At 47.0% G+C, this 24,590-nt stretch overlaps 3 protein-coding genes across 3 annotated transcripts in view; all 3 read right to left on the bottom strand.

The window, feature by feature from the left end:
* Positions 1-638: 638 nt before the first annotated feature.
* On the bottom strand, positions 639-5,496 carry LOC119172673 (endothelin-converting enzyme 2). Its single transcript, XM_037423824.2, has 3 exons — positions 5,094-5,496; positions 3,962-4,314; positions 639-2,627 (listed from the first exon to the last, which is right to left on the bottom strand). Exons 1-3 carry the CDS (start codon positions 5,494-5,496, stop codon positions 639-641), a joined length of 2,745 nt encoding a protein of 914 aa, XP_037279721.2.
* A 2,539-nt stretch (positions 5,497-8,035) lies between these two features.
* Positions 8,036-24,590, bottom strand: part of LOC119172009 (uncharacterized) — a 247,083-nt gene continuing 230,528 nt past the window's right edge. Inside the window, exon 2 of the mRNA XM_075892813.1 lies at positions 8,036-13,274. Within this exon, the coding sequence (XP_075748928.1) occupies positions 9,634-12,594 (2,961 nt within the window). The 5' untranslated portion in view covers positions 12,595-13,274 and the 3' untranslated portion in view covers positions 8,036-9,633. The remainder of the gene's footprint in view (positions 13,275-24,590) is intronic.
* LOC119172672 (alpha-tocopherol transfer protein-like) lies at positions 15,634-22,990 on the bottom strand. Its single transcript, XM_075892817.1, has 5 exons — positions 22,726-22,990; positions 20,015-20,254; positions 18,790-18,983; positions 16,036-16,146; positions 15,634-15,924 (listed from the first exon to the last, which is right to left on the bottom strand). Exons 1-5 carry the CDS (start codon positions 22,880-22,882, stop codon positions 15,691-15,693), a joined length of 936 nt encoding a protein of 311 aa, XP_075748932.1. The 5' UTR covers positions 22,883-22,990; the 3' UTR covers positions 15,634-15,690.

Genomic DNA, 24,590 nt, shown 5'->3' with positions numbered 1-24,590 from the left:
AATTTTAAGAATCCGTCCAGTGCGAGTGGAGTTACAAAGGTTTGTCGCATGCTGCAATTGCATTACCTCTTCTCTTGTCCCGACGAAAGCGCTGGAAGCAGAGCAGGGAGGGGTGGCAGGGCAAAGAAACTACCGTGCCTCGTGACCTTGAGCACTTTTTTTTTCTTCGAATGTGCGGCTTTCTCAGTGTGATTGCGCGCGCACGCGTGGACAAGTTGTGGCCTCCCGCGGCTATCTCGGTACCTTGATTTTTCATCACAAACGCACAGACAATTTTTCGCTCACAACTAACAGAGCCAACACCATGGAGCGGCAGGTTTTTTGTTACACGAGCTCTTTAATGCTATCGCGTTAATACCCAACTAGGTGTAAGGGCCGCATTTATTGTGGTGAAAACATTTGATGTACTGCATGACTAGATTGAAATTTTACTTCTTTAAGTGTTCGGATAAAATATAGTAACAAATTATTGTCTGCTGTGTAAGATTATATATTTTAAAATATTACAAAAGTTTTTTTTCATTAAGAAATTTTAAGCAGTGAAAGAACTATCGACACGATGCAGTGAACTATAACAGTTCAAAGAAAACGAAAAGCCTACTGGCTGAACATGTATACCGTGAATACTGTCGATAGTACTACGAGGCATTCAGTTGTGCACCCAACAATGTGCACTGTCTCCTTGGATTCAGGGGTGTTCCTGGAGTACAACCAAATACTCGCGCGAACTCTGGCATGAACTGAAAGCTCATGTCGCAAAGTCCATGCACTCTGTCCTCGTGCATGCCCACACACTTCAGATAGCAGGCAGAAATGAACAATAGCTGCATGTTGTCGTAGAATTCAAGTCCCACTAGCCGGTCGTTGCTATCACTATGCGCATGGCTCATGTATGCGTCAATAACAGCTTTGCTGGTGATAATCTCTGCCATGGCGTCAAGGGGATTCCGGTTGTGCGAGAAGCTGCCAGCCGTGATGCAGTCCAACGTGGCATGGATGTACTCGCGCTTGGACACGTTTTGTAGATACGCGGAAATGAATAGCGTACCCAGCGCCTGGGCCACCCGTAAACCCAGGCCTCCGTAGTTAAGCGCTGGAATCAAATCGACGTTAAAGTGTAGGAAGGACAGAGAGTACGGCATCATCTGAAAGTCTTCGCGCGGCCGCAATGCAGCAAACTCGAGCGATGTCATGGCGCTTACGACAGCGTCGTCCCACTCGCTCCAGTCGGCAACCGGAACCAACTTACGCCAGTTGGCAACAAACGAGTTGCCCAGATCCAGCGAAGGCGATGGTTCAGAGTGACCATCGTGGTCCTCGCTGTCTTCGTCTCGGATGCGGAACGCCTCGAACGGCGTCTCCAGTGAACTCCAGTTGGCTACTACCATGATACCTTCGTCGTAATGAACCCATTTCGCTAATTGTTGGTGCACGGCTTCGCGGATTCGAAGAACTAGCCTTTTAGCAGCGCCTAGTGTTTTCTTGTTGAAAACCTTTTGGTCGTATCTATTGGAAAGCGCATGCTTCGAAAACCGGTAGGCTCTGCTCAAGCAAAAGGCACCCTGACGAACCATTGCCCAAACCTTCGTTCCACCGTAAAACTTGAGGATAAGGTCTTGGTTCGCGTACAGCGCTGCAACCTGCACAGTGCCCCAGGAGACTAGCCAGTACACGTCCACGTCGCCCAGAATACGCCAGAGCTGCATGAAGGCTTTTACGTACTTCAACGTCAGTACGCGGAAGATGAACTCACCAGTCACATTGAAGACGTCTTCCGCAAGAACACGACGCCAGCTCCTCTCGGAGAGACTCGCCAACGACCCCTCACTGAAGGTGTCGGGCGGCAAATCAACTGCAGCGGACGTGTCCTTGTATAACTGCGACAGCTCGCCCATAGCTGCGTACTCGAGGTCCATCAACTTTTTGAAGGTTACTTCGTCCCCCACGTCGTCGTTCTCGAAACTATTCTTGAGCGCGTAAAAGTAATCTTTCTTCTCAGTGAACGACCTTGGCATCGCGAACTGGTAGTACAGCTGCACGAAGGATGAACCACGGCCGACGACGATTACGTGGTGACCGTCTACTCGAGTAGGAATCACGCGCAGGAGGGTGTCCCAGCCCAGTTTGGCACTGGTGTACAGGAGCACGCGAAGGACGTCGACTCTAGCGGGACGGTGCGGCCACGTTATGCCGGCTTCAAGTAGGGCTTGCCTCACAGCGGGCAGTTCATCTCGGGCGCCTTGGGCTACGTCGTAGCAGCTCTTGAAGGCAGCGGCCGCCCTCTGCAAGTCATCCTGACCCGTATTGGGGATGACGATGCGCTGTATTAGGCGTCTGATGCGGTCTAGGGTCTCCCACACGAGGTCGTCATGCACCGAGAGCATGTTTTCGCGCCGCCAGCCGTCGCAGACGAAGTTCGTAAAGCTGTCGCAGGGACTGACCGACGTGTTCAGCGAGGTGGCTAATCGGCGGCCGTACTCACGGCACTCGTGCGTCCTGCACGCGTTGGTGTTTGGGCCGGGGAGGAGCATCCTGCTCATCAAGAGGCCGAGCACGACCACGGCGACGAGGAAGGCCGGGATAGCTGTGACCAAGTACTGCTGTTTGGAGAGGCCGCTGTCGCTTCCCTGCGTATTTAGTGCACGCATTTTGTGATGTACAAATCATACCTAACCTAAGCTTTTCTGATGATTATGAGGCGGTGTTGCGTTAAACAAATGACGCTGATATATGCCAAGAGCTTACCAATGATATACTAAAAAGGAAACAATTTTGCTGACCCACGGGAATTCGGTGAGATATTTACGATGCCACCGGCTAACTGATATGTGCCGCTGCGTACCTGTGCTTGATAACCAATCTCCGTGCAAAAATAAATGTGCAAAGTGGTTCTATTCTATAGAATCCGAACCATAATAATACAGAGAAAATTTTCAATACGCACACCAATATTTCCTTTGGTGAAAGTCCGCGTCAGAAGTTGACATTGGAGTTTACGTCAATTCTCTTAATCTGATAACAGATTAAGTATGAAACAAACTTGTTTGCCGTAATGATACGACAAACAAGTATGTAGTATCATTACATATACCAGCCAAGGTTCACTATAATGGTTATGGCGTTCTGTTGAATTTGGGACCGTCGGCTGTATCCCAGTCATGGCAGTCGCAATCTGGGGGGTGAAGCGGCAAAGGTGCAAAGGTACGTTTATGTAGACGTTAAAGACCGCAAGCGATCGAATTTCAACTAGACTAACCCTTAATGATGTGTCTCGCAATCATATCAAGATTTCGCCTTACAAACCTTTTTTCCAATTGGATACAACACACTAGTCAGGAGACAATATATTGAACAGCTGGTTGGTATTGTTTGTATTAGTCTGATTCGTCTAATATTTCGAGTTTTGCAACAGCTTTGCAACATACTACACAATGTAATCGCAAGGTTATATGAAAAATTAATGCACAAAAGCGCAATGCCAGAATAATTCGAAATCCACGTTCATATGCGTGTTCGCTTCTATATTTCAGGCTGACATTGAATATTAGTAGAGTGTGGTTCGTGCTTTTGAAAACTATTAGTACGATTTTCAGAAATCTGCGAGTCCGAGAAATGCTTTAATTTTGTTTGGCCAGGCTTTAAAAAAGCAGTATTCTTTATACACCTGTACAAGGTCTTTTCTGAATAATCATAATGTGTGTGCTGTTAAAAGCGCGTTATAATTATTACGCACGTCATAGTGCAGGGCTCCAGAAACTATCCGGTGTTCTTTAACGTACACTAAAATCGCACAGTACATTGGCCCGTAGCATTTTGATTCCGACCAAATGCGACCACTACTTCCGGTATTGAAACAGGGGCTTCCAAAGAAGCAGCCGAGCACCATAACTACTGTACCACTGCGGCGGCAGACATCTATTATTAGCTTCGATTTCCCGAATGCGTAAGGAAACAAACACACATCTAGGAGACCAAAGAGAGTTCGATGAGACCCCTTGCGGCTCGGTGCGACCACGCTGAGAGTGGTTACAGCATCATGCGCCAAGTATGGCGCGGCTGTCTTCATGGACTCGGGCTTGGGCAGTGATCCCTGCGCTTCGCCTTCGGACGTGATAGGCACCAGGGTGCGCACTTCCACCGTCGTAGGTTGCGAGGTGGGTAGTGTCGTCGGCGCAGTCAGATCCTCTTTGACGATCGACTGCTGGGCGAACACTGGAGTCTCAGGCAGGGAGAGCACCGGAGCCTCAGGCAGAGCGTCTGTCGCCGTCGAATCGAAGGTGACTGGCACAAAGGCCAGCGGTAACGGGGTAATTGCTGGAAAAAAGGAAAAATAGGTGAGAACTCAATTTTATTGTGCCGGCTAAGACGGAAGACATGCGTTAGAGTTACGACTGCAGATCGTGCAGCACCGGGGTCGAGCACGTGTAGACTTTTCAACGGGCCCCTGGAACACTTTTAGCGTGGCCAGAAAACGTGGCTGATCGGTTGTCGAATCTCTTAGAACATGTGAACTTGCCTGTAATTTGCAAATTTAGAACACAGCTTAGATCTGTTCACTCTACTTTCCACAAATCATGCCATATACACGAATTACTATGGCATATACCTATAGTTTCATGGCCGAATCATGTTCTGCATATCACCGATACTACCACCACCTTTGTGGGGGGGGGGGGGTAAGTGCTCAAGGATATGACGTGTGCGTGACGCCACTTATTTCCATGTGTGATCACTCCCTGCTTAGGTTCCAGCATGCTCGTCGGGACGAGAAAAGAGAGAAGGCAATTACAGCGTGCGACAAAGGCACCTGCCCAGAAGACCGAAGCGCGACAGCCGATCGCTTCCGCTACTAAAGCATGTTCCTGTCCTCTTGATGAACTAGGATATTTACTTCTAAGGTGGTATCACCGGCCGTCCGGCTCGGAATGTAGGTCTGGAGTGCAGGCCTATTGCTGCAGGCTTGTGTGCATCTGCCTTTCAGGTGGAAATGCCGCGGAATTTTGAAGTTGCATCCCTCTATAAGCTTGATTACAAGCTAAGAGAAATGTCCGGACTTTTCAAAGTTGTGTCGGACGATAGTGCAATATAAGTACCTGAAATGTCAGGAGTGCATTGGTCCACAGCGACGTCAGCACTCTCGGCTATCGACATTCGCTTCTCTTTGGCTGGAAGGCCCTTGCGACGTCTAATTGAAGGCTTCGTCGTCACCTCGGTTTGCGTGGAGGAGCTAGGCCAGCGCGAAGCCCCGACCAGCGACTGGTCTGTTTCCTCCACTACGGTCGTGCTGGTAGAGGCGCCACGACCTGAACTCACAACCAGGGATGGGTCCACGTCCTCCCCTGCGGTCATGCTTTGAGAGATGGTGCCATCGCGCTTGCGCTTCCGGAATCGCCGCTTGAACTTCTTTTTAGAATTGGACTTTGACTTGCGCTTGGACTTGGAGCCTTTCGAGGGTTGCTTTTCGGTAGCGGCGACAGACTGCGTCGAAGGCTCCATACTCGTCGGCCGTTCCTTCTTCTTCTGCACGTAGCTCGAGACCACGAGGCGGTGATGATTATGATGATGATGATTCCCGGAAGAATATCATAACGCACCACGAGGGATCGGCCATGAAGCGTGCGGCAGTAGAATTTGTGAAACAAGAAGTAAATAAATAACTGATTGAGAGAAAGAAAATAGGGGGTAAGGGTGTGGGAAAAAGTTAATCTATAGGGCAGCAAAAATAGTTGTTATAATTCTGGTATTTTTTAAGGCAATGCTACTTGAAGTAATCCTAAACAATTGAAATAAGTAATTCATATAGATAAGGTGTGGCCATGGCTCAGCGATGATGGTGACATAAGGTGGTGCGACCATGGTGTGAGATTTGCAGCAGAAAGGCGCCAAAAGATATGAAACCTATGTAAACAAGTAAAGTAATATATTAAATGCATTTTCTTGCGTACTGTAGGTATCATTAGCGTCTATCTGCGTATCTACCTATCTATCTATCTATCTATCTATCATCTATCTATCTATCTATCTATCTATCTTGCCGCCTACGTCTGGGTGCTCTCTTATTAACCCCTTAACTTAGGGTAAACAAAAATTAATAAGAGAGGGCAAGATGCTTTCACGAATGTGACTCTCTGGTGATGACATGCACAATGTGACAATCCCATCGCATACTTGGTCAATCCTTTCCGCCAGAGGCGTGTTTCATGTACCCGCATACCAGGGCCGGGTATGTGCCACCGGTGATTGAGAGTTTATATCTACCCAAGAACGGCAAGAACGGACATAGGTAATTTTAACGCGACAGCGTTAATAAAAAGCTGACATCGCCAGCATTCACCCGACGAACGCTAAGAATAAATGTTAGTGTCTCAGCAGGAATTGAACTCGAGCGTTTTGCGTAGCAATAAAGTATTCTACCACACAGTCATGCCAGGTGTCGGAACTCCTTGGGAAAATACCCAACGCAGGCCTAATGTTGGTGAAATGTCATGTGTGGTTGCGGTACTACTCAGTTAATTTTGCAAGCATTTCTTATGTATATTCCGATAACACAGGCGTCACGTCATGTTAGCATTAAACGCCATCCGCTGAAGTTTGTTTGCGTGGAACATTGAGCGCTTCCATCCTCGCAAGCACAAGCACTGCTCTCCAACTTACCGCTTCTGGTGTACGTTGGTGATACCCATGTTGCTGTTCGCATCGTTACGCAACTGAAGAACTGGTTATTTAAAACATATGCGACGTTCAACATATTTATGTGTAGAAAACATTTACACACATATTTATCGTGATTTCATAACATTTCGCTCAATGAAAAAATACTACACAGTCACCTTCGCTCCGCATTCTTCGCATAACATCGTGTCCTATGGTGTATGGGATCTGCCGAATATTTAACCTGCAACGCTCGCCTGAGCCAGACCCCTCCATTTAACCTTTTATCAGTCTGAGATCGTTGTTATTTTCCCATTCTACCATTTTTTCCGGATACAAAAAAAAAGACTTTTCAAAGCTCTGCATAGCCACTTTTGGCCTTGTCTAGTCTTACAACAATTATCTCTTATTGGGAATGCTCGAGTCTAAATGTTCGCTTTGCCACGTGTCATTTCTTTAGCCAAACCAAGTGATGGCTATCATGTACTGCTACACTTTTTATTGGCTTTTTCAGTGTTTAAAGCTGAATTTCATTTTACTTAATTTTTTACTTCATTCACTCTAAAAGTAATGCTCTTCTTTCTGCTCTCCAAGATTTTTTTTCTATCGCTCTTTCTATGGCGTTAAATTGGTCCTTTTTTCTCGCGAGTTCAGACTCACAACAATAATTTACCATCCACCGTTCACCCTAAGCAACAGTGCATCTCGCTCGCACTAACTTAAAATCATGCTTGAAGTAATCACGCCATTTTGAAAAATTCAACGTTCTGCCCCTAGGAGCTTGAACTCTTCATTCCCCACTCCATATCACCAAAGCCGAAACCATGTTTTTAAGTTGTCTCAGAGGATGCAAGGTCACTTTCTACGTTTTCGAATGAAAGAAAGGCGCGAAAAAAGCGAGGGTGCTTCCTATAATCTTGTGTAAAGCTTAGGAGACTACGCATGAGGCCCGCCGACCTTTCGCTAGCAGGCCGCAGCGCACCCATGACAGTCATCATTCAATGTTTTTAGGGGCGAAGCTCCTTAAGGCGTGGGCTGAGCGTCCCGTCGTAATCGTATGTAGCCACTTCTCGTTAGTTCTTTAACCACCCATAGGAGGCGGTACTCGTACATAAAACAAAATGCATATACGCTGAAAAATGCAAATGGTACGATACTAGAGGACGTTACTTGTAGTATGATAAATAATAAAAATTGCAGCATATCCATTGAGTGAATTATAATGAGTGGGGCGAAGCGTCCATCAGTCCGTCCGCGCTTCCGTCCGTCCGTTCGTTCTTGATTCCGTTCATCCATGCGTCCATCCATTCGTGCATCCAACCATGCGTCTTGTGATGTTATTGGGTCAGGACCGCTCCAGAAAGAATCAGACAGCACGCCAGTGCACAAACACACGTCCAACTTCTATTGTACCCTTCACACATGGACAACCCACACGTTACGAAGTTCCTAACAAAAAAACACGTGGCTAAACTAAATGAATAAGTAGAACGTTCGGCCTACAGTTCAGGTCGTCGGGGTAGTAGCCTGGGCCGTCGTTGATGCCCCGTCGGCACCATTCAGTGGCGAAGTCGACGTTGTGCGGCGTCGTCACCTGCAGTGACGAAGTCGGGAGACGCAGGGTCGCCGCGTCGAACTCCAGTGGCTCAGCGCCACTGTCGACGAACTGGAGCCGACGACACACGTGTTCCGGCGGCAGGGAGTTGTGCCCTTGAGCACCTGCAGTCCGCCTCGGAAACCCACGCCAGCCCTCCTGGAACAGCGGCGCAAGGGCAGGTTCAGGCACCCGGCGCCAGCTCTCCACGACCAGCGGGACAAGGACAGGTTCAGGAACCTGGCGCCAGCTCTCCTAGACCGGTCGTCTAGCGGAGGCTGAGCTGTCCACTCGGCTGGTATGAGTGTCGCGACGTGGCCTGGGTCGTACCTATGGGCCAGACGCCCAACGGGGTAGTCCTGCCTCGAACGACGTACCTCGCGCACTGCCGAAGGCACGGGTCACGCACCCTCGAGCCCGCGCCTCACGAGCTGTCGTCTTCCTCGTAGGCACCGCACGGCACATACACGCACACATCACATCCTCTTCGCCACCGCACGGCACACTATTGTCGTTTTTTTTTAGTTTCTGTTTCGCGTCCGCGCAGCACATATTATGACATCATCCCCTTTTCCGAGAAAGTTGTTTGCAACTATTCTACTACAAGGGCGCGGGGCGAACGAATGGTCACTGCACTGCACGGTCACGGCACGGTCCCTGCACTGCACTGCATTGCCTTAGGGGTCGCATGTACATAGTAGCAGAATGTTCACAGAAGGCTGCTTACAGTTCGGTTGGAAAACTACCGTACAAGTAGGGTTGCTATGTCGCAACTAGGAGTCAACTATTCACGACTGAGGGCTAGTAGTATTAAGAACCACGTTGCTACCTGAACGGCAGTTATGCGCGACTCAAGTAGTCGGCTCCAACATTGTCACAACCTTTGATGTAATGAACTGTGAATGAGTACTCCTGCATAAGGAGACTCCACCTCAACACTCTGTTGTTCACGTGTTTGGCGGAATTTAAATACTGTAATGGTTGGTGGTCTGACTGAATGACAAAAGGTTTGCCATAGAGGTAAATATGAAATTTTTGCACTGCCCAAACAAGTGCAAGGCATTCCCGTTCTATTGTTGAATAGTGGGTTTCTCGGGGCAATAAATTACGACTTGCGTAAGCAACTGGATGCAGCACCTGGCCCTTTCCCATCTGGAGCAATACTGCGCCCAGGCTTGTATTGGAGGCATCCGTACGAAGAACGAACTCCTTCGAGAGGTCGGGAGCAAGGAGGATGGGAGCATCACCGAGCTTCTTCTTGAGGGCCGTAAATGCTTCCTCTTGATGTGCGCCCCATGAAACAGTGTGGCTTTGTCCCTTTCTTGTAAGGTCCGTCAGCGGCTTGGTCAGTTCGGCGTAGTTAGGTATAAACTTCCTGTAATAGCCGGTCAAGCCAAGAAACGACTGCACTGCTTTCTTGGTTGTAGGTCGTTTTGCGGCAAGAATCTTGTCCAGCGTTTTGAGAAGCGGTTCAACTGTAGTCTCCCCGATTCGATGTCCCAAGAAGGATATGCTTCGCTCTCCTCGTATTTTTTGAGCATGTTGATATGAAAAATCTTGTTTTTCCCAAACACATCGATGACGTAGTCGACATCATTTTTCCGTTCGATGACTTGGAACGGCCCTTTCCACTGCATTAACAGCTTGTTGGAGTCAGTCGGGAGCAGAATTAAAACCTTGTTGCCTGGGCATAATTTTCTAGGGCGACTTTTCCTGTCATAATAGGTTTTCTGCTTCACACGAGCCTTCTCCAGCTGTTCATGGGCTATCTTGCAAGTCTCCTCTAGGCGATTACGCAAATCAAAGACGTAGGTGTAAGTCGTCCGCGTTTCTGCGTCTAGCCCCTCATTTGTCCACAGTTCTCTCAGCACGGTTAGCGGTCCTCGGACGTGGCGGCCGTAAATGAGCTGAAACGGAGAGAACCCGAGGCTTGTCTGTGGAACTTCCCTATATGCAAAGAGTAGCGGAGCTAGGTACCTGTCCCAAGATCGAGGTCTCTCTTGGCACATTCTCTTTAGCATTGTCTTCAGGGTGCCATTAAATTTCTCCACGAGACCGTTCGCCATCGCATGATATGGGGTTGTCTTTAGCATCTTCACGGAGAGAAGCCTGCTAACCTCGTTCATTAATTCTGAGGTAAAACTTGCCCCTTGGTCGGTGACGATTTCCTTTGGCAAGCCGATGCGGGAAAAAATCTCGATGAGTGCTTCCGCAATGTGAACTGCATCGATTGCGGGCAATGCTACAGCGTCAGGGTAGCGAGTCGCAAAATCGATAAGTGTCAGAACATATCGGTTCCCACGGTCCGATCTTGGTGAAAATGGGCCGATTAAATCAACCGCGACCCTTTCAAAAGGTGTCCGGATAAGAGGCATGTTGCCTAGTGGTGCGACTCCAACTTTTCCTTTAGGGGTAGTTCTCTGGCACTTGTCGCAAGACTTGACAAAGCGCTTTACGTCTCCGTTCAGGTCAGGCCAATAAAATTCTTCTAGGACACGATCAGTAGTTCTTTTGATGCCTTGGTGTCCCGCCATGATACTGCCATGAGCAATGTCCAGTATGCCTACCCGGAACGCTTTCGGAGTGACCAGCTGTTTAAACGTCCTGCCAGTGGCAAGGCGGTAGCGTCGATAAAGCAATCCTTTATCTTCGATGAAATCGTAACAGTGGCCCTTTCCCGATTTGAACTCTTTATTCACTTTAGCAAAGACAGCTTTGAGTGTCGGGTCATTTCGCTGTACCTCGACGAGTTGGGCTCTGGTAACGTCAGGTAAGAGCGTTGTTGACACGTACAAAGGCCTGATATTTTCTTGACCTTGTTGATTGGCTTTGGTTTTTGCCACGCTTGAAGAAGCAGATCTTGAGGTGACAGGTGACTTGGTCGGGTGTGCTTGCGCAGGTAACTCATCCACCTGGGTATGAGTCGCCTGCTTCCAGTCAGAATCTGGATCGTATGGTCCTCTGACGCCTGGAAGATTTCCCAGCACAAGGTCATAGAGGGGTTGATCCATACAAGCCACTTTCAGCATCCCTGTGAAGTACGGCGTGTTGACTTGTACAATAGCTTCCGGGAGATGGCTAGTTGACCTGTCTAGGAGAACGACACTGATTTTCTTGCCTGTCAGGCACACATCAGGAACGAGCTCCCGTCGGACGATTGCCATGTTGCATCCCGTATCGCGTAAGACTCGAACCTCTCTTCCTAGCAGCAGACCTTCGACCACTGGCATCCCGTCGGCCAGGAAACGTATTGTACCCTGCACGTTCTTGTCGTCGTGGTGACTCGAGCAAGGAATCTTTCCTCCTGGACGCTTGGCTGTTTTTCTAGCACCAGCCCGGGCAGAGTCAGGTTCGCTAAATGCGCACGAAGAACTCGGTTTGTTGTCCCCATGCTGGTTTCGGCAAGTTTCTGTGACATGTCCCGTTTTACCGCACAACTTGCATTTCAGCATCTGCTTAGGTGGATTGCGGCAGTCAGGAGCCAAATGTCCGAAACGATGACACAGGATACACTTGAGTTGCGGTTTCCGCGACGCTTCGGTAGGCTTTCCACTGGACTCTTTCGCGGGGTCAGGACCTTTTCCTATATTAGTCAAATTCTGCGCCTCAAGGAAGCGATCCGTCAAATTAGCGAGTTCATCTAGTGACTTGAACTCTCGCTCTTTTAAGAAAACAACCAGCTTTGGATGGCAACAACGCAAGAATTGCTCAGAGATTACGTGATCCCTTAGACCTTCATAGGTTTGGGATACGTTTGCCATGTCTATCCAATGGTCGAAATAACTGGTAATTCTTGCTGCTAACTGTCGTCCAGTTTCACCATCTGCTGCTCGTGCTTTCCGAAACTTATCTTGGTAGCCTTGAGCCGTAAACTGAAATCTCTGCAGTAGAGCTTTCTTTACTTTTTGGTAGTCCAGCGAATCAGCGGCAGTCATTCGGCCTATCACGGTTAACGCGTCACCCGTTAGGCACAGGCTAACAGCGAGACCCCATTTTTCTTGCGGCCAATCCTGTCCTGTGGCTACGCGCTCGAATCGCTGCAGATACGCGTGCAGATCATCGCGTTTCTCGTCAAATACAGGCAGTAACTTCTGCGGATTGAGGGGTGAGGAGGTGCTGGGCGCAGTCAAAGCGTCATTAGCTGCTACAGGCATATTCTGAGCTCCTTCCTGAAGCTTTAGCTTAAGCTGCAGAATTTCACGCTGTCTCTCGTCAGCTTCTTTGGCTGCCTCTCGCTCTGCAGCTCTCTCATCCCTTAGCTTAGCCTGTTGGGCCTCAATCCACTTGTTTAGCTCTGCACCCGAGAACCCTAGTTGGAGCCCTATAGCGGCGAGTTTTTCCAAGTCCATGGTGCAGTCTGAACGTGTGTCTGCCTGGAGCGAAACTGTCCTCTTTCACTGGTTTAACGAGCGGATCCTGGCAGGCTCGCCAGTTTGTGATGTTATTGGGGCAGGACCGCTCCAGAAAGAATCAGACAGCACGCCAGTGCACAAACACACGTCCAACTTCTATTGTACCCTTCACACATGGACAACCCACACGTTACGAAGTTCCTAACAAAAAAAACACGCGGCTAAACTAAATGAATAAGTAGAACGTTCGGCCTACAGTTCAGGTCGTCGGGGTAGTAGCCTGGGCCGTCGTTGATGCCCCGTCGGCACCATTCAGTGGCGAAGTCGACGTTGTGCGGCGTCGTCACCTGCAGTGACGAAGTCGGGAGACGCAGGGTCGCCGCGTCGAACTCCAGTGGCTCAGCGCCACTGTCGACGAACTGGAGCCGACGACACACGTGTTCCGGCGGCAGGGAGTTGTGCCCTTGAGCACCTGCAGTCCGCCTCGGAAACCCACGCCAGCCCTCCTGGAACAGCGGCGCAAGGGCAGGTTCAGGCACCCGGCGCCAGCTCTCCACGACCAGCGGGACAAGGACAGGTTCAGGAACCTGGCGCCAGCTCTCCTAGACCGGTCGTCTAGCGGAGGCTGAGCTGTCCACTCGGCTGGTACGAGTGTCGCGACGTGGCCTGGGTCGTACCTATGGGCCAGACGCCCAACGGGGTAGTCCTGCCTCGAACGACGTACCTCGCGCACTGCCGAAGGCACGGGTCACGCACCCTCGAGCCCGCGCCTCACGAGCTGTCGTCTTCCTCGTAGGCACCGCACGGCACATACACGCACACATCACATCCTCTTCGCCACCGCACGGCACACTATTGTCGTTTTTTTTTTAGTTTCTGTTTCGCGTCCGCGCAGCACATATTATGACACGTCTATCCGTCCATCCATCCGCCTGTCCTCTCGTGCGCCCATTCTTGCGTCTCTTCGTCCCTGCGTTCGTCTATGTGTCCATCCGTCCATCTGTGCGCCCGTCCATGCATCCGTCTGGGCGTTCGTGTATCCATCCGTCCGTCCATGCGTCCGTCCTTCTGTCTGTTCGTCCGGTCATTCATCCGCTTCGCCCCACTCGTCATCATTCACCTCAAAGATATGCTGTGATGTTTTGGCGACTTTGTAGCTGTTTGTGATATTACCTGGTAGGTGTTCTGTGATATTACTAAATGGTACTCGCATTATATTTTCGTCTATCATTAATATTGCCATTTTGTTTTGGTAAGCTGCACAAATGTGTCTGGTCTTAAGCATATTATTTTTCGTGAGTCTCCCCATGCGGTTATTTTTGGTTTGAAACATCACCGCGAAACTAACACTCTAAACCTGAGTCCCGATTTCAAGTATTGTAGAGATTGGTATCGATATGTTTCTGAATCAACTCGTCAAATTCATATAAAAAATAATTCATGTACGAGATATGGTAAGTGCCTTCTTTCAACGCTAGCTTTTGTTATGTTCAAGCTCGCCCCACTCCCCCGTCTCCCTCTGAGGAGGAGGAGCAATAAAGTTCATTATAAAAAATCAGCAGGTTTAGTGGGCTCGGCGTAGGCCTCCGACTTTAAAATTTTTTTGCTGTCCCAGCCCTCTGCGTGTATAAGTTCGCGATTGAGGCCCGATACCTGACATAAGTTTGAGACCCCCGGTATACGTCATTCCCTGACTAAGCCCGTGAAATAGACACCTCAGCCATGCCGTCATGTGAAAAGAAATTAAGGCAACCTCTCACACTAGGGGTGTCAAACCTGGACGGATTGCGAAGTCGAGCAGTGGCCATTTTTGCGGAGCAATTGCATTTGCGGTGCAGTGTGCGACTAAGAAATGCGAAAATGCGGAGCATTTCTTAGTCGCACAATGTCGTGCTTCGGCGTCGGCGGCACCGTCCACACTCTCGGCTCGTCTCGAACTGGCCCAGGAAGACACTCACAAAACTGTCGCTCCAGGCGGGCGTTCAGCAAGGCAAGCATGCGCAGTGGGGGGGGGGGGAGGGGGGGACCTCTCTCTTCGTACTTCTCTTCCTCGAGCACGGGCGGTGTGTACAAGCGGCGGAGCGCACGTTCGGAATTCAGTCAAGGGCGTCTCCTCTCCGTCTAATGCAACGACGGCACCAAGCAATAAAGACGCACTTTAACTTTACAATCCTTGCCTTCGCTTCTCCTTGTTTCAATAAATAGTAATAATAAAGAAGAAAGGACAATTAAGCAGTTTCATGCCATTTCCAATTACTCAACATTCAAGCGATACCCACACCACTCTGCGACGCATTTACTCGAGTTCCAAAAGGGTGTTGGTACAACTCGCTAGGATAATCACTTGTGTTTCTAACGAATAAACTGTTCAACTCACTACTGCAATCAATGCAAAAATCTAAAAAATGTTACGTATACACACGACACAGCCACTGGCTTCCCGCCTGGGCCAGCACATATTCAACTGCCTTATGCTTGTAGTATACAATGTGTTCATACAGATGAGGCAGGCTAACTACGATTGTGACGTTCAACCTTACCAGGTGGAGTTGCGGGGCCAAATTCACTGAACTTTTCCTTCGTAAGCATGCTTTCCCATTGACCAGCAGGCTAGGCTAATCATGTGTCCGGCATCATGATTGACTAACATCATCATCATCATCATCATCATCATCGTCGTCGTCGTCGTCGTCGTCATCATCATCATCCTGACTACGTCCACTGCAGGACAAAGGCCTCTCCTATGTTCCGCCAACCAACTCGGTCTTGTGCTTGCTGCTGCCAATTTATGCCCGTAAACTTTTTAATCTTATCTGCCACCTAACCTTCTGTTTCCCCCTAACCCGCTTGCCTTCTCTGCGAATCCAGTTAGTTATATTACCTTGAAAAACAATTTATCGTAATACTTTTTTGCGAATATGATCCCTATTTTTCGCCAGAACAGTGCATGCCAATACTTACATTGTGTACAGGTTCGTTACTCTTTGAACAGATTCCATGTCATGACGGTCAGAAAGACGACGCAACTGCAGTGAATTATTAGGCCACACACAATTTCCTCAAACTACGCGCTAGTTTAAGTTCGCAACGCAGTCACAGAGACGTTAGCTCCTGCTTCAGTTCCTCAGTGTCAGGAGGCAAATCGTCCTGGTCTTTCATGGGGTACCCGAACCGATTGGCGGCGGCGAAGTCTTTTTCCGCGGCGTCCACTCGCTTCCAAAACTCTTCAGGGTCGATAGGCGATCGCCGACCTTCGTACTCCTCCGGCAGAGTCTTAGGCGAGATCTCTTCGTGCAGCTTCTCGAAATTCTCCCCGTGGAATCGAAACTGTGGAATACAAAGAAATGAGCAAAGTATGAAAATGAGAGTGAGTTTTGTGGCACTCTGTGAATGAAAGTTTCGCGTAAGTAAGTGGTAAAAAGCAGTGCATATTCTTACCCTTTCGGCCAGCTTCGCTTTGATGAAAGGTTTGATGAGGGCAAAGAACAGGTCGAAAGCATATGACTGCTTCACTATATGTATTGCTTTCATTCTCATGGGCATGCAGTCCTGAAAAACAACAAAATTTCCAGTTACAATATTCCAGAGAAAGCATTATTAACATGCAAGAGCAAGTACCATTAACTATAACATGTACCATTAACATGCAATTTACGTCACCATGGCTCCTGAGATAGGTGAGTGCTTACAATGCATTCTCACTTAGAGGTGTAATACCGGTTAAGTTATATATTTTGTAAAATATACCATCCAAGTCTCAAAGTATTTGTGGTCATCATAATTACTGTTATGCTTTTTGCACCGTTATGCCGAGCCAATATAGCACATTTTGACCGCCATCTTTCGTTTATGCTTGCGCCATTCAGTCTTGCCTGATGATTGGCGCCTAGCTCGCGTTGTGGCTGTCTTTAAAAAAGGAAATAGCTTGAAAATGGAAAATTATCGACCCATCTCACTAACATCAACCTGCTGCAAAATTTTGGAACACATAACCGCCTCTTTTATTAACAAATTTCTGGAAACAAGCAGCGTCCTTTCCGAGTTCCAACATGGGTTCCGCAAAGGCCTTTCTACCACTACTCAACTTGTTACAACCACTCATGAAATCGCACAAGCTTTAGATTCATCCAGCCAACTAGATTTAGTCTTTCTTGACTTTAGTAAAGCCTTTGATCGCGTACCACATGATAAACTACTCACTAAGCTTTCTTCTTTGGGCCTTCTTGCGTTTATAATTAACTGGATCAAATCATATTTAACAAACAGAACACAGTCTGTGGAAGTCGACGGGTGCGCATCTGAAAGACTTGGTGTGACATCTGGCGTTCCACAGGGCAGTGTTTTGGGACCGCTTCTTTATTTAATTTACATCAATGACATAACATCTACTATTGACCCGAGAGTTTCCATAAAATTGTTGGCAGACGACTGTCTTATTTTCAAGGAAATTCCGGGCACCGATGACCAAGTCTTGTTAAACAGCAGTTTGATGGGAATTGGTCAGTCGTGCACTACCTGGGGTATGAGCTTGAACGCTGACAAAACAGTTCTACTTCGTGTAACGAAGAAAAGAACAACCCTTTCAGTTTTCCTATTCATTAATTGGTGCACCAGTGGTAGAAAATAGCCAGTACAAATACCTCGGGATAATGTTCACCAATACTCTGTCATGGTCAAAGCACATAAAAAACTTCTGCGCATCTGCCACACGCAAGTTAGGCTTTTACGGCATAAACTCAAAGCGTCACCAACTGATCTCAAATTACTGGCCTTCAACATGATAATACTTCCAAAACTGCAATACGCTGCGGTCGTATGGGACCCCTTCCTTAACAAAGATAAGTACCGGCTTGAAATGGTGCAAGGACGCGCTATACGCTTCATTTTCAACAAATATAGGACCACCGACTCACCAACTTCTCTAACGCTAGCGAACAGCATTTCAACCCTGGAAGATATACGAAAAATTGATAGGCTGAAACTGTTGTTTGCTCTTTATACTGGTTCCACAAAGGTAAATGCATCGGTATAGATTCAGCCATTTCAATCGCGCCCCACGAGACATCGGCACGCGCACAATTTTCTTCCGTATCAGCCCACACAAACATGTTCAAGAATTCGTTTTTCCCATGTACAGTATCGGAATGGAATTCACTGCCTGAAGTGGTTTTCACATCTCAGTCTATTTGCCATTTTGAGCGTGCCATATTGTCTGTACTGTAGTCTGTACTCGACTTGCTATATTGTTTATCGCAATTGTGAATGTATAATAGGGAGATAGACCCATCTTCATTGTTCTGAAGGTCGTATTAACCTGTGTTTAAGCTCATCTATATATCTCTGCATAATGTACTTATATTCTGTATTTTGTGCACATCATTCATCTATCACGCTTACGTGTGTTTTTTACTTAATTTTTGTGCCTCTCCTGCTTGGTCTTTTCAAGACCGCAGTATGTTGTAAATAAAAACTAAATAAATAATAAGTGAAAATTGTTTTCTTTAACTGCTGAATATTTCTCCCACAATGTGTCATCCAGCAAGCCCTCAAAGCAGCCGCCAGGTATTCCATGTCGGTCCCTACATGGGAGACGCCCACTTCGCGCTAAGTGCCTCTCGCAGAGCAAAAAGTTTTTTCATTGCATTCCCGTTACCTAAACCTTCTTCCCTCCATTCAGATGCATGCTGTATTATCTTATCTCCAAAGATATCCTCAACATAGTGATACGCGTGCCTTAATCATACATTAGCGCGGATAAAAAAGATATTTCGTCGAATACTTTGACTGGAGCATGCCTCAGTTTCACATAACAATAATTATTAGACCAGCTCATGGAGCCACTTAAGAGTACTTAGATTCCAGCGTACTGACTATAACCTATTTATCATAAACAAGCACACAATATTATGTCACCATCCCGCATACAGCAGTATAGTCAACCTGATAATCTAAACTTTATATACTAGCTTATTATTCCCCCTCGCCTGTCAACCATGACACGCTTGTTCAAATGATAAATATGTGCATGGACAAAATTACTTAATAAATTAATAAAGTATTTCTTAAAATATTATTTTTGTATCAGTAACTTCAACCTCCGTTTCACGGCAACTTTCTTTTCAGTGTTTGTCTTAGCTGCAGCAACCCTCTTCTACATAGAAAGGGCTTCAGAGTTATAGTCGGGGTGCACACCTGAATATATTCGAGGGCTCTCCTGATAAGGCCGAAGCTGAACGAGATAATCTTGTCAGCTGTAAACTCCGCGAAGTCCACCAACAGCACAACGCCAAGGATCTGCGCTGCCGGATCGGCTGCAATGTATTCCATGCAGATGAGCCAAGTGCACTGCAAGTCTGCGTATGGTATCTCAGCTGGCATCCATACACCTGAATCAAAAAGATGGGATTATGAAATGTGTTTTTCGTAAAGCCAATTTAAATAACGAATATATATATATATATATATATATGTATATATATATATATATATATATATATATATATATATATATATATATATATATATATATATATATATATATATATATATATATATAATCAACAACATGGAGTAGTTAGTCTCACTTCTTCATCGCTTTCGTGTTGCTAAATAGTTTTGCGCTGTGTGTACCACTCTTACACGTGTGGAAAGGCGTATTCTCGGTAAAAAATTCAGCATTCAATCAAACGCTGATAATTCATAATGTAGTACAGCACATTATGCTCTCATTTCTACGAAACACTTGAATAGTGATGCGAACGTGGTCCTAATTCGCACCAAGAATGAACATTATGTCACGTTATTGATGATCTGTTATATATTTATGGAGGCAATTCAACACTTTCATATGCATTTGAGCAGTCTTGAACTTTTTCTTATTATTGGGACACATACAGGACAAATTATGCTATGGTCATGTTTCAACTGAATAGATACCAATTCGTACAATATTCTGTTTTAACAGTTCAATTTCTCAAAGAAATCGATTGTGTCGTTCGCTAAAAGGTCAACTTTTGCAAGGACACGCTGTTTTCCAGCGATATTGCTGGGCGAGCTGCCTACTCTATCATTATACAGCCAGTGAGCGCTGGGAAGGCTGTGAGCAACATAGTTTGAGTTTTTTCCGCGTGCTTGTAGCCAACATTGGAGCCATTACGAAACTTCATTGGGTCAGGACAACTGAAAAAATATTCATGAGCCATGAAGCTTGGGCTGTGCGTTCATAACGTACTACTTCTTTTTTTGTTTTCTTTTTTTCTTTTTTTCTTTTTCTTCCTTTTCATCGCAATGTACACTGCTGCCTCCTAGAGAGAGAGACTCTTTATCAGAAAAACTAATTTTTGCCGGCTTGCAGCACTTCAGCTGCTACTATCCTACCCACCAATGCGTTGATTAGAACAACTTGAAAAAAACTTGCCTGGTTTGCACAAAATTATAGGACGTCCATGAACATCCCTGTAGGGCATCACCATCATCAGCTTACGTCCTGCCGGTCGTGCCTTTCGTGGCAGGAAATCTCGGTAGATGGTCACGCAGGAAGCACGGTTCCTGTAGTAGTTTCGGATGGTTTGCAGCGCTCCGTCCACGTCGAATTTACGCACGCGCAGGAAACGGAGCAGGAACTTGGGGTCCTTGTTCGCGTTGAGATCTGGTTCCGCTGTCGTGCAAAAAGTGATAACAAAGCCAGACTTAAAAAAAAAACAGTTGATAGTTCTTGCGCGCTAGAACATCATCAAAACAGTGTTTTAAAGTTTTGGATCAATTTGTTTAGAAGCGCTGGATCCTAAAATGGCGTTGTGACCAGATTAAACGAGAAATATCTATTCACATACACAAGAAGCCAGGCAGGTCCTTAAGTGCTCCCTCAGTTGTTCGGAGAAGAAAAAAACAATAGCTTTTTTGCAACAGTGCATTAGTGACACATAGCTTGACAGGTTGTACACGGAATGTTTACGAAGAAATCAGATTAATTGCTCCGTTTTGGGCTTGCCACTTTACATGTCATGTATTCCAAGTTAAACTGCAGTTGAGCTCCGGTAATCGTCCTACGTGCATCTTTCTTCGTGCCTGTGCTATTTCCACTCGTAAAATACACGATCTTTTTATTTATTTTTTGACAATGTGGATTATTTCGTGAAAATCCTCGCACAGTAAGGCTACTGTAATTTTCGTACACAAACTCCACGTTTCCGATGGAGGCCGAAATGTTGTAGGCCCGTGTACTCAGATTCGGGTGCACGTTAAAGAACCCCAGGTGGTCAAAATTTCCGGAGCCCCCCACTACGGCGTCTCTCATAATCAAATGGTGGTTTGGGGACGTTAAACTCCACAAATCAATCAATCAATCAACAAACTACGCGTTGAGGGGTTAATACAATGGTGCAGCTGCATGACACCGAGGCGACTAATTACCAAGATCTTGGTAATTAACTTCCCAAATATTCATTTGAAGGCACAATAATAATGACATCTAACAGACAAGAATGCCAGGAAAAGTATAGAGAATGTTACTAGAAGCAATTGCAACGTAAATGTGAAGAAAAAAAATGGACGAACCGATAACTTGCCATAGACGGTGACCGAACTTGCGGCTTTCGGATAACGCGTCCTATGCTCTACCAACTGAGCTACCACGGCGGCTATCCCCCCGTCCACTTTAAGGGATATGTATGTGCTTTAAACGAAGGAGTGACAGTCAGCGCCGCCAGTAGCCATGGCGGTGAATGTGGAACACTCTTTATTAGCCTGTTTGGCATCACATAGCACGTGAACTTATTACGAGTTGAAATCTGACCAATAATTCCTCGCAAACTACCTGAAGGCACCGAGTCTGCTAGAACGAGACCGTCGCTATTAATGAAGGAAAGAAGTCTACATTTAAGGGCTCGCTCTCTTTGTTAGATATAATAATAATATCAATGACATATAACCGACAACTATGCCAAGAAAAGTGCGGGGATGTTGTTAGAAGTAATTGTAATGTAAATGTGAAAAAAGAAAAGTGTACGAAAAAACGTTTATTTGATGTTCTGCGCAAGAAAATCGGTGAATGGTATTCTACAGACGCTGCGTCAGAGTGCCTCGAGCATGCAGCGGAGGCGAACGAGCACATCAAGTCACGTCGCACGTGAGACATGAGCGCTATCTGGCAGTTATCTTGAAAAACAAAGCGCGTGGCGTGCGCACCCGTCTCGGAGGCGATAAGGTGTAGAACGCAAGGCGACGGGTAGGTGCCACCACCATGTCGTCTTAGCAAGGCGTTGGAAACGCTTGCCTTTTTGTGCAAGCGTTACATTGTCAGCGCAGCGTGATAAACGCTACGGTCTTTAGAATTTTATGTGTGCCTTTTCCAGTAAAAAGACACATATACAGAATATTGACGTGTTGTTATGGTGCCTCAGATATGTGCAATAATTGCTTTTTAATTGACACTCGCACAAGTATGAACGCTGAACCTTGAGCAATATTGGTGGGCACTTCAGATATGGTCGGCCGTTCGAGGTATCGTATGGTGTCGTTTAAGGTATCGTTAAGGGTGTACGAACAGTCAAATGTACAGACAGACAGACAGACAGACAGACAGACAGACAGACAGACAGACAGACAGACAGACAGACAGACAGACACTCCAAAACTTTGGCGTCGAAGGCCCCATAAAAGAATCGTCTTTAAAAATAACTTGCCGTGGGCAGGTACTGAACCTGCAACCTTCAAATAGCACGTCCGAGGCTCAACCAACTGAGCTACCACGGCGGCTTGACGATCTGCCGCTTGGCCTTGGGGTACAGGACGGGTTGAAAGCCGTCATCCGAGGACACGTTGCAAGATACGCAGTATACAGCTCAGTGTCGTCGCTCTCGCTGAATGTATTTACTCGCTTCCTCAAGACAATGGCCGTGGTGGAACCGAAATTGGACGTCACTTCGTGAGGTTGTACATACATCCATCACCACAAAGTGCGGGGCAATAAACCCCACACTGCAGCGAAAAGTCCAGAAAAGCACTGACACGAGTGCGATGTGTTTCACAAATATTGACATCGTCTGATGCATCTCACGGCTTTCATACCCACGAGAGCCAAGAAAAAAAATATAAACGGAAGCCTCTATATGCATTTGTTCGTCTTACCTTCTAATAGCTGCGTGAGTTTCTCCAGAGCATCCTGTCTCTTCGCTTGCGTCTCGCCCAGCTCATCTTCGGCTATCCTTTGCAACTTGAAAGGCAGTGCACCTTCCGAAGTGTCGAACACATCGTCCACGCATTTCTTGGTGTACACGCCGGACATTGCGGAGCGGCGAGTGAGGCGACCACCTCGTGAGAGCACCTCACGTGCGATCCTCGAACGCCCCTGAGGGATCCGAGAGGCAGCGCGTGCGAAGGCGCAGAGAGAAGCGCCACACGTGCTTTTATATTACCCACCCAAAACTCCTTTTCACCGCATCCCCCCTCTTTCTAACCTTACCCCTGACGGCGATGTTTCCGCAATAGCGCTATCCGGTAAACAGGTTACTGAGAGAGAGAGACTAGCGAGTCGCAATGAGTACGCCAGCCTTGCAACTGTCCCGCGTCGTCTGTTGCGCTTTGAATGAATGGGCATGCATGAAGGCCATGCGAAATGCCCCTCACGCCGTATTCTGCTTTTGTTGCGCGGTTGGCTTCGGCATCGAATGAGTAAACGACACTGCCCGTCTTGCTTGCAACGCATATGTCAACTCATCGATTGTGATTTGCGCAACATATTGGTTTTGCGTTGGAGTTTCCTTGCTACGTGGCATCACTCGCCACTGCTGTGGTAATTTAATATATCTGTTGTTTTACTTCGGGCGTGGAAGCCGCTTGTTCATTGACATCAGTTGGTCGGGCTGACCATTCGCTATTCGCTACGATGTGCACCCCACGAAAGCATGTAGACGCTTATGGTAGATTATTATTACTATTACAGAATCGTTATTATTGTTGTTGCTACGGTTGTTGTTATCATTATTATCTACGTTCTTTGCCTTCTTTCATAGCCCGTTTCGTCCCTCAACGAATGCGATAGCGAACAATTAATAATATTATCTGAGGTTTAACGTCCCAAAACCACGATATGGTTTTGAGAGACACCGAACAGGAAATCTCCGGGAATTTCGACCTCCTGGAGTTCTTAGTACACGGACCTCGAACATTTTCACCTCCATCGAAGATGCAGCCGCCACAGCCGGGATTCGATCCCGCAGCCTTCGGATTAGCAATCCAGGGCCATAACCACTGCGATAGGCTGCGATAGCCAACCGTAAACGTTGCTCTAATAGCCTCCACTCTACTTTTGCACGCTTCCTTCGCAATTTATACAGCTGCCAAGAACACCTAAATGCATCCAGCAGTATACTCAGAGTTGTGTCTGAAGCAGCCTGAAGCATCCTCTGTCCCTACTGTCACGATTGTTTCGAATCTGTTCCTTTTATCTCCACAATTCTTTCGGTCAGTGAATGGGAAGACTAGAATTCGCTAAGAAGCCCAAAGAGCAGGACACACGGAAAAATCTCAGCAATAGATTGCATGAGTGAATACGGTTAAAATACGTGCCGTACCGACTCTTGTGTGTTTGTACGAGCCTTCAGTAAAGTACGAAAACTACATACATTACAGTAAAATGCATAAGCCCTGTACTATATATAGCTATAGCTGCATGATGTAGTTTGGTTTTGTTTCATTTTATTGTTTCTTTCATTTTACAGAAAGAGGATCAAGAGCTAAAGGCAATGTGGCAGTGCAATCGATAATTGCGAGTTTCTGTACTGCACACGTGCAGCGTCTGTAGTTGCTTTGCGTAACAACGCCGCGTTTCGCATAAAGTGCCTGCGCAAAACGTCTGCCCATGCGTGCTATATTAAACGGGGTGTTCCGACGCATGCAACACCGTCACAGATGTTGCGTTTGGAGTACAAAATCTCGCTAGTGTAACACACGTTTCTAATTGCAGCTGCACTGAAATATGCCTCTTGTGGAAT

This window comes from Rhipicephalus microplus, chromosome 4 (genome assembly GCF_043290135.1).
Source record: "Rhipicephalus microplus isolate Deutch F79 chromosome 4, USDA_Rmic, whole genome shotgun sequence".
NCBI lineage: Eukaryota > Metazoa > Arthropoda > Arachnida > Ixodida > Ixodidae > Rhipicephalus > Rhipicephalus microplus.
Note: the sequence above shows the minus strand (reverse complement) of the source record. Positions and strands in the feature narration are given on the sequence as shown.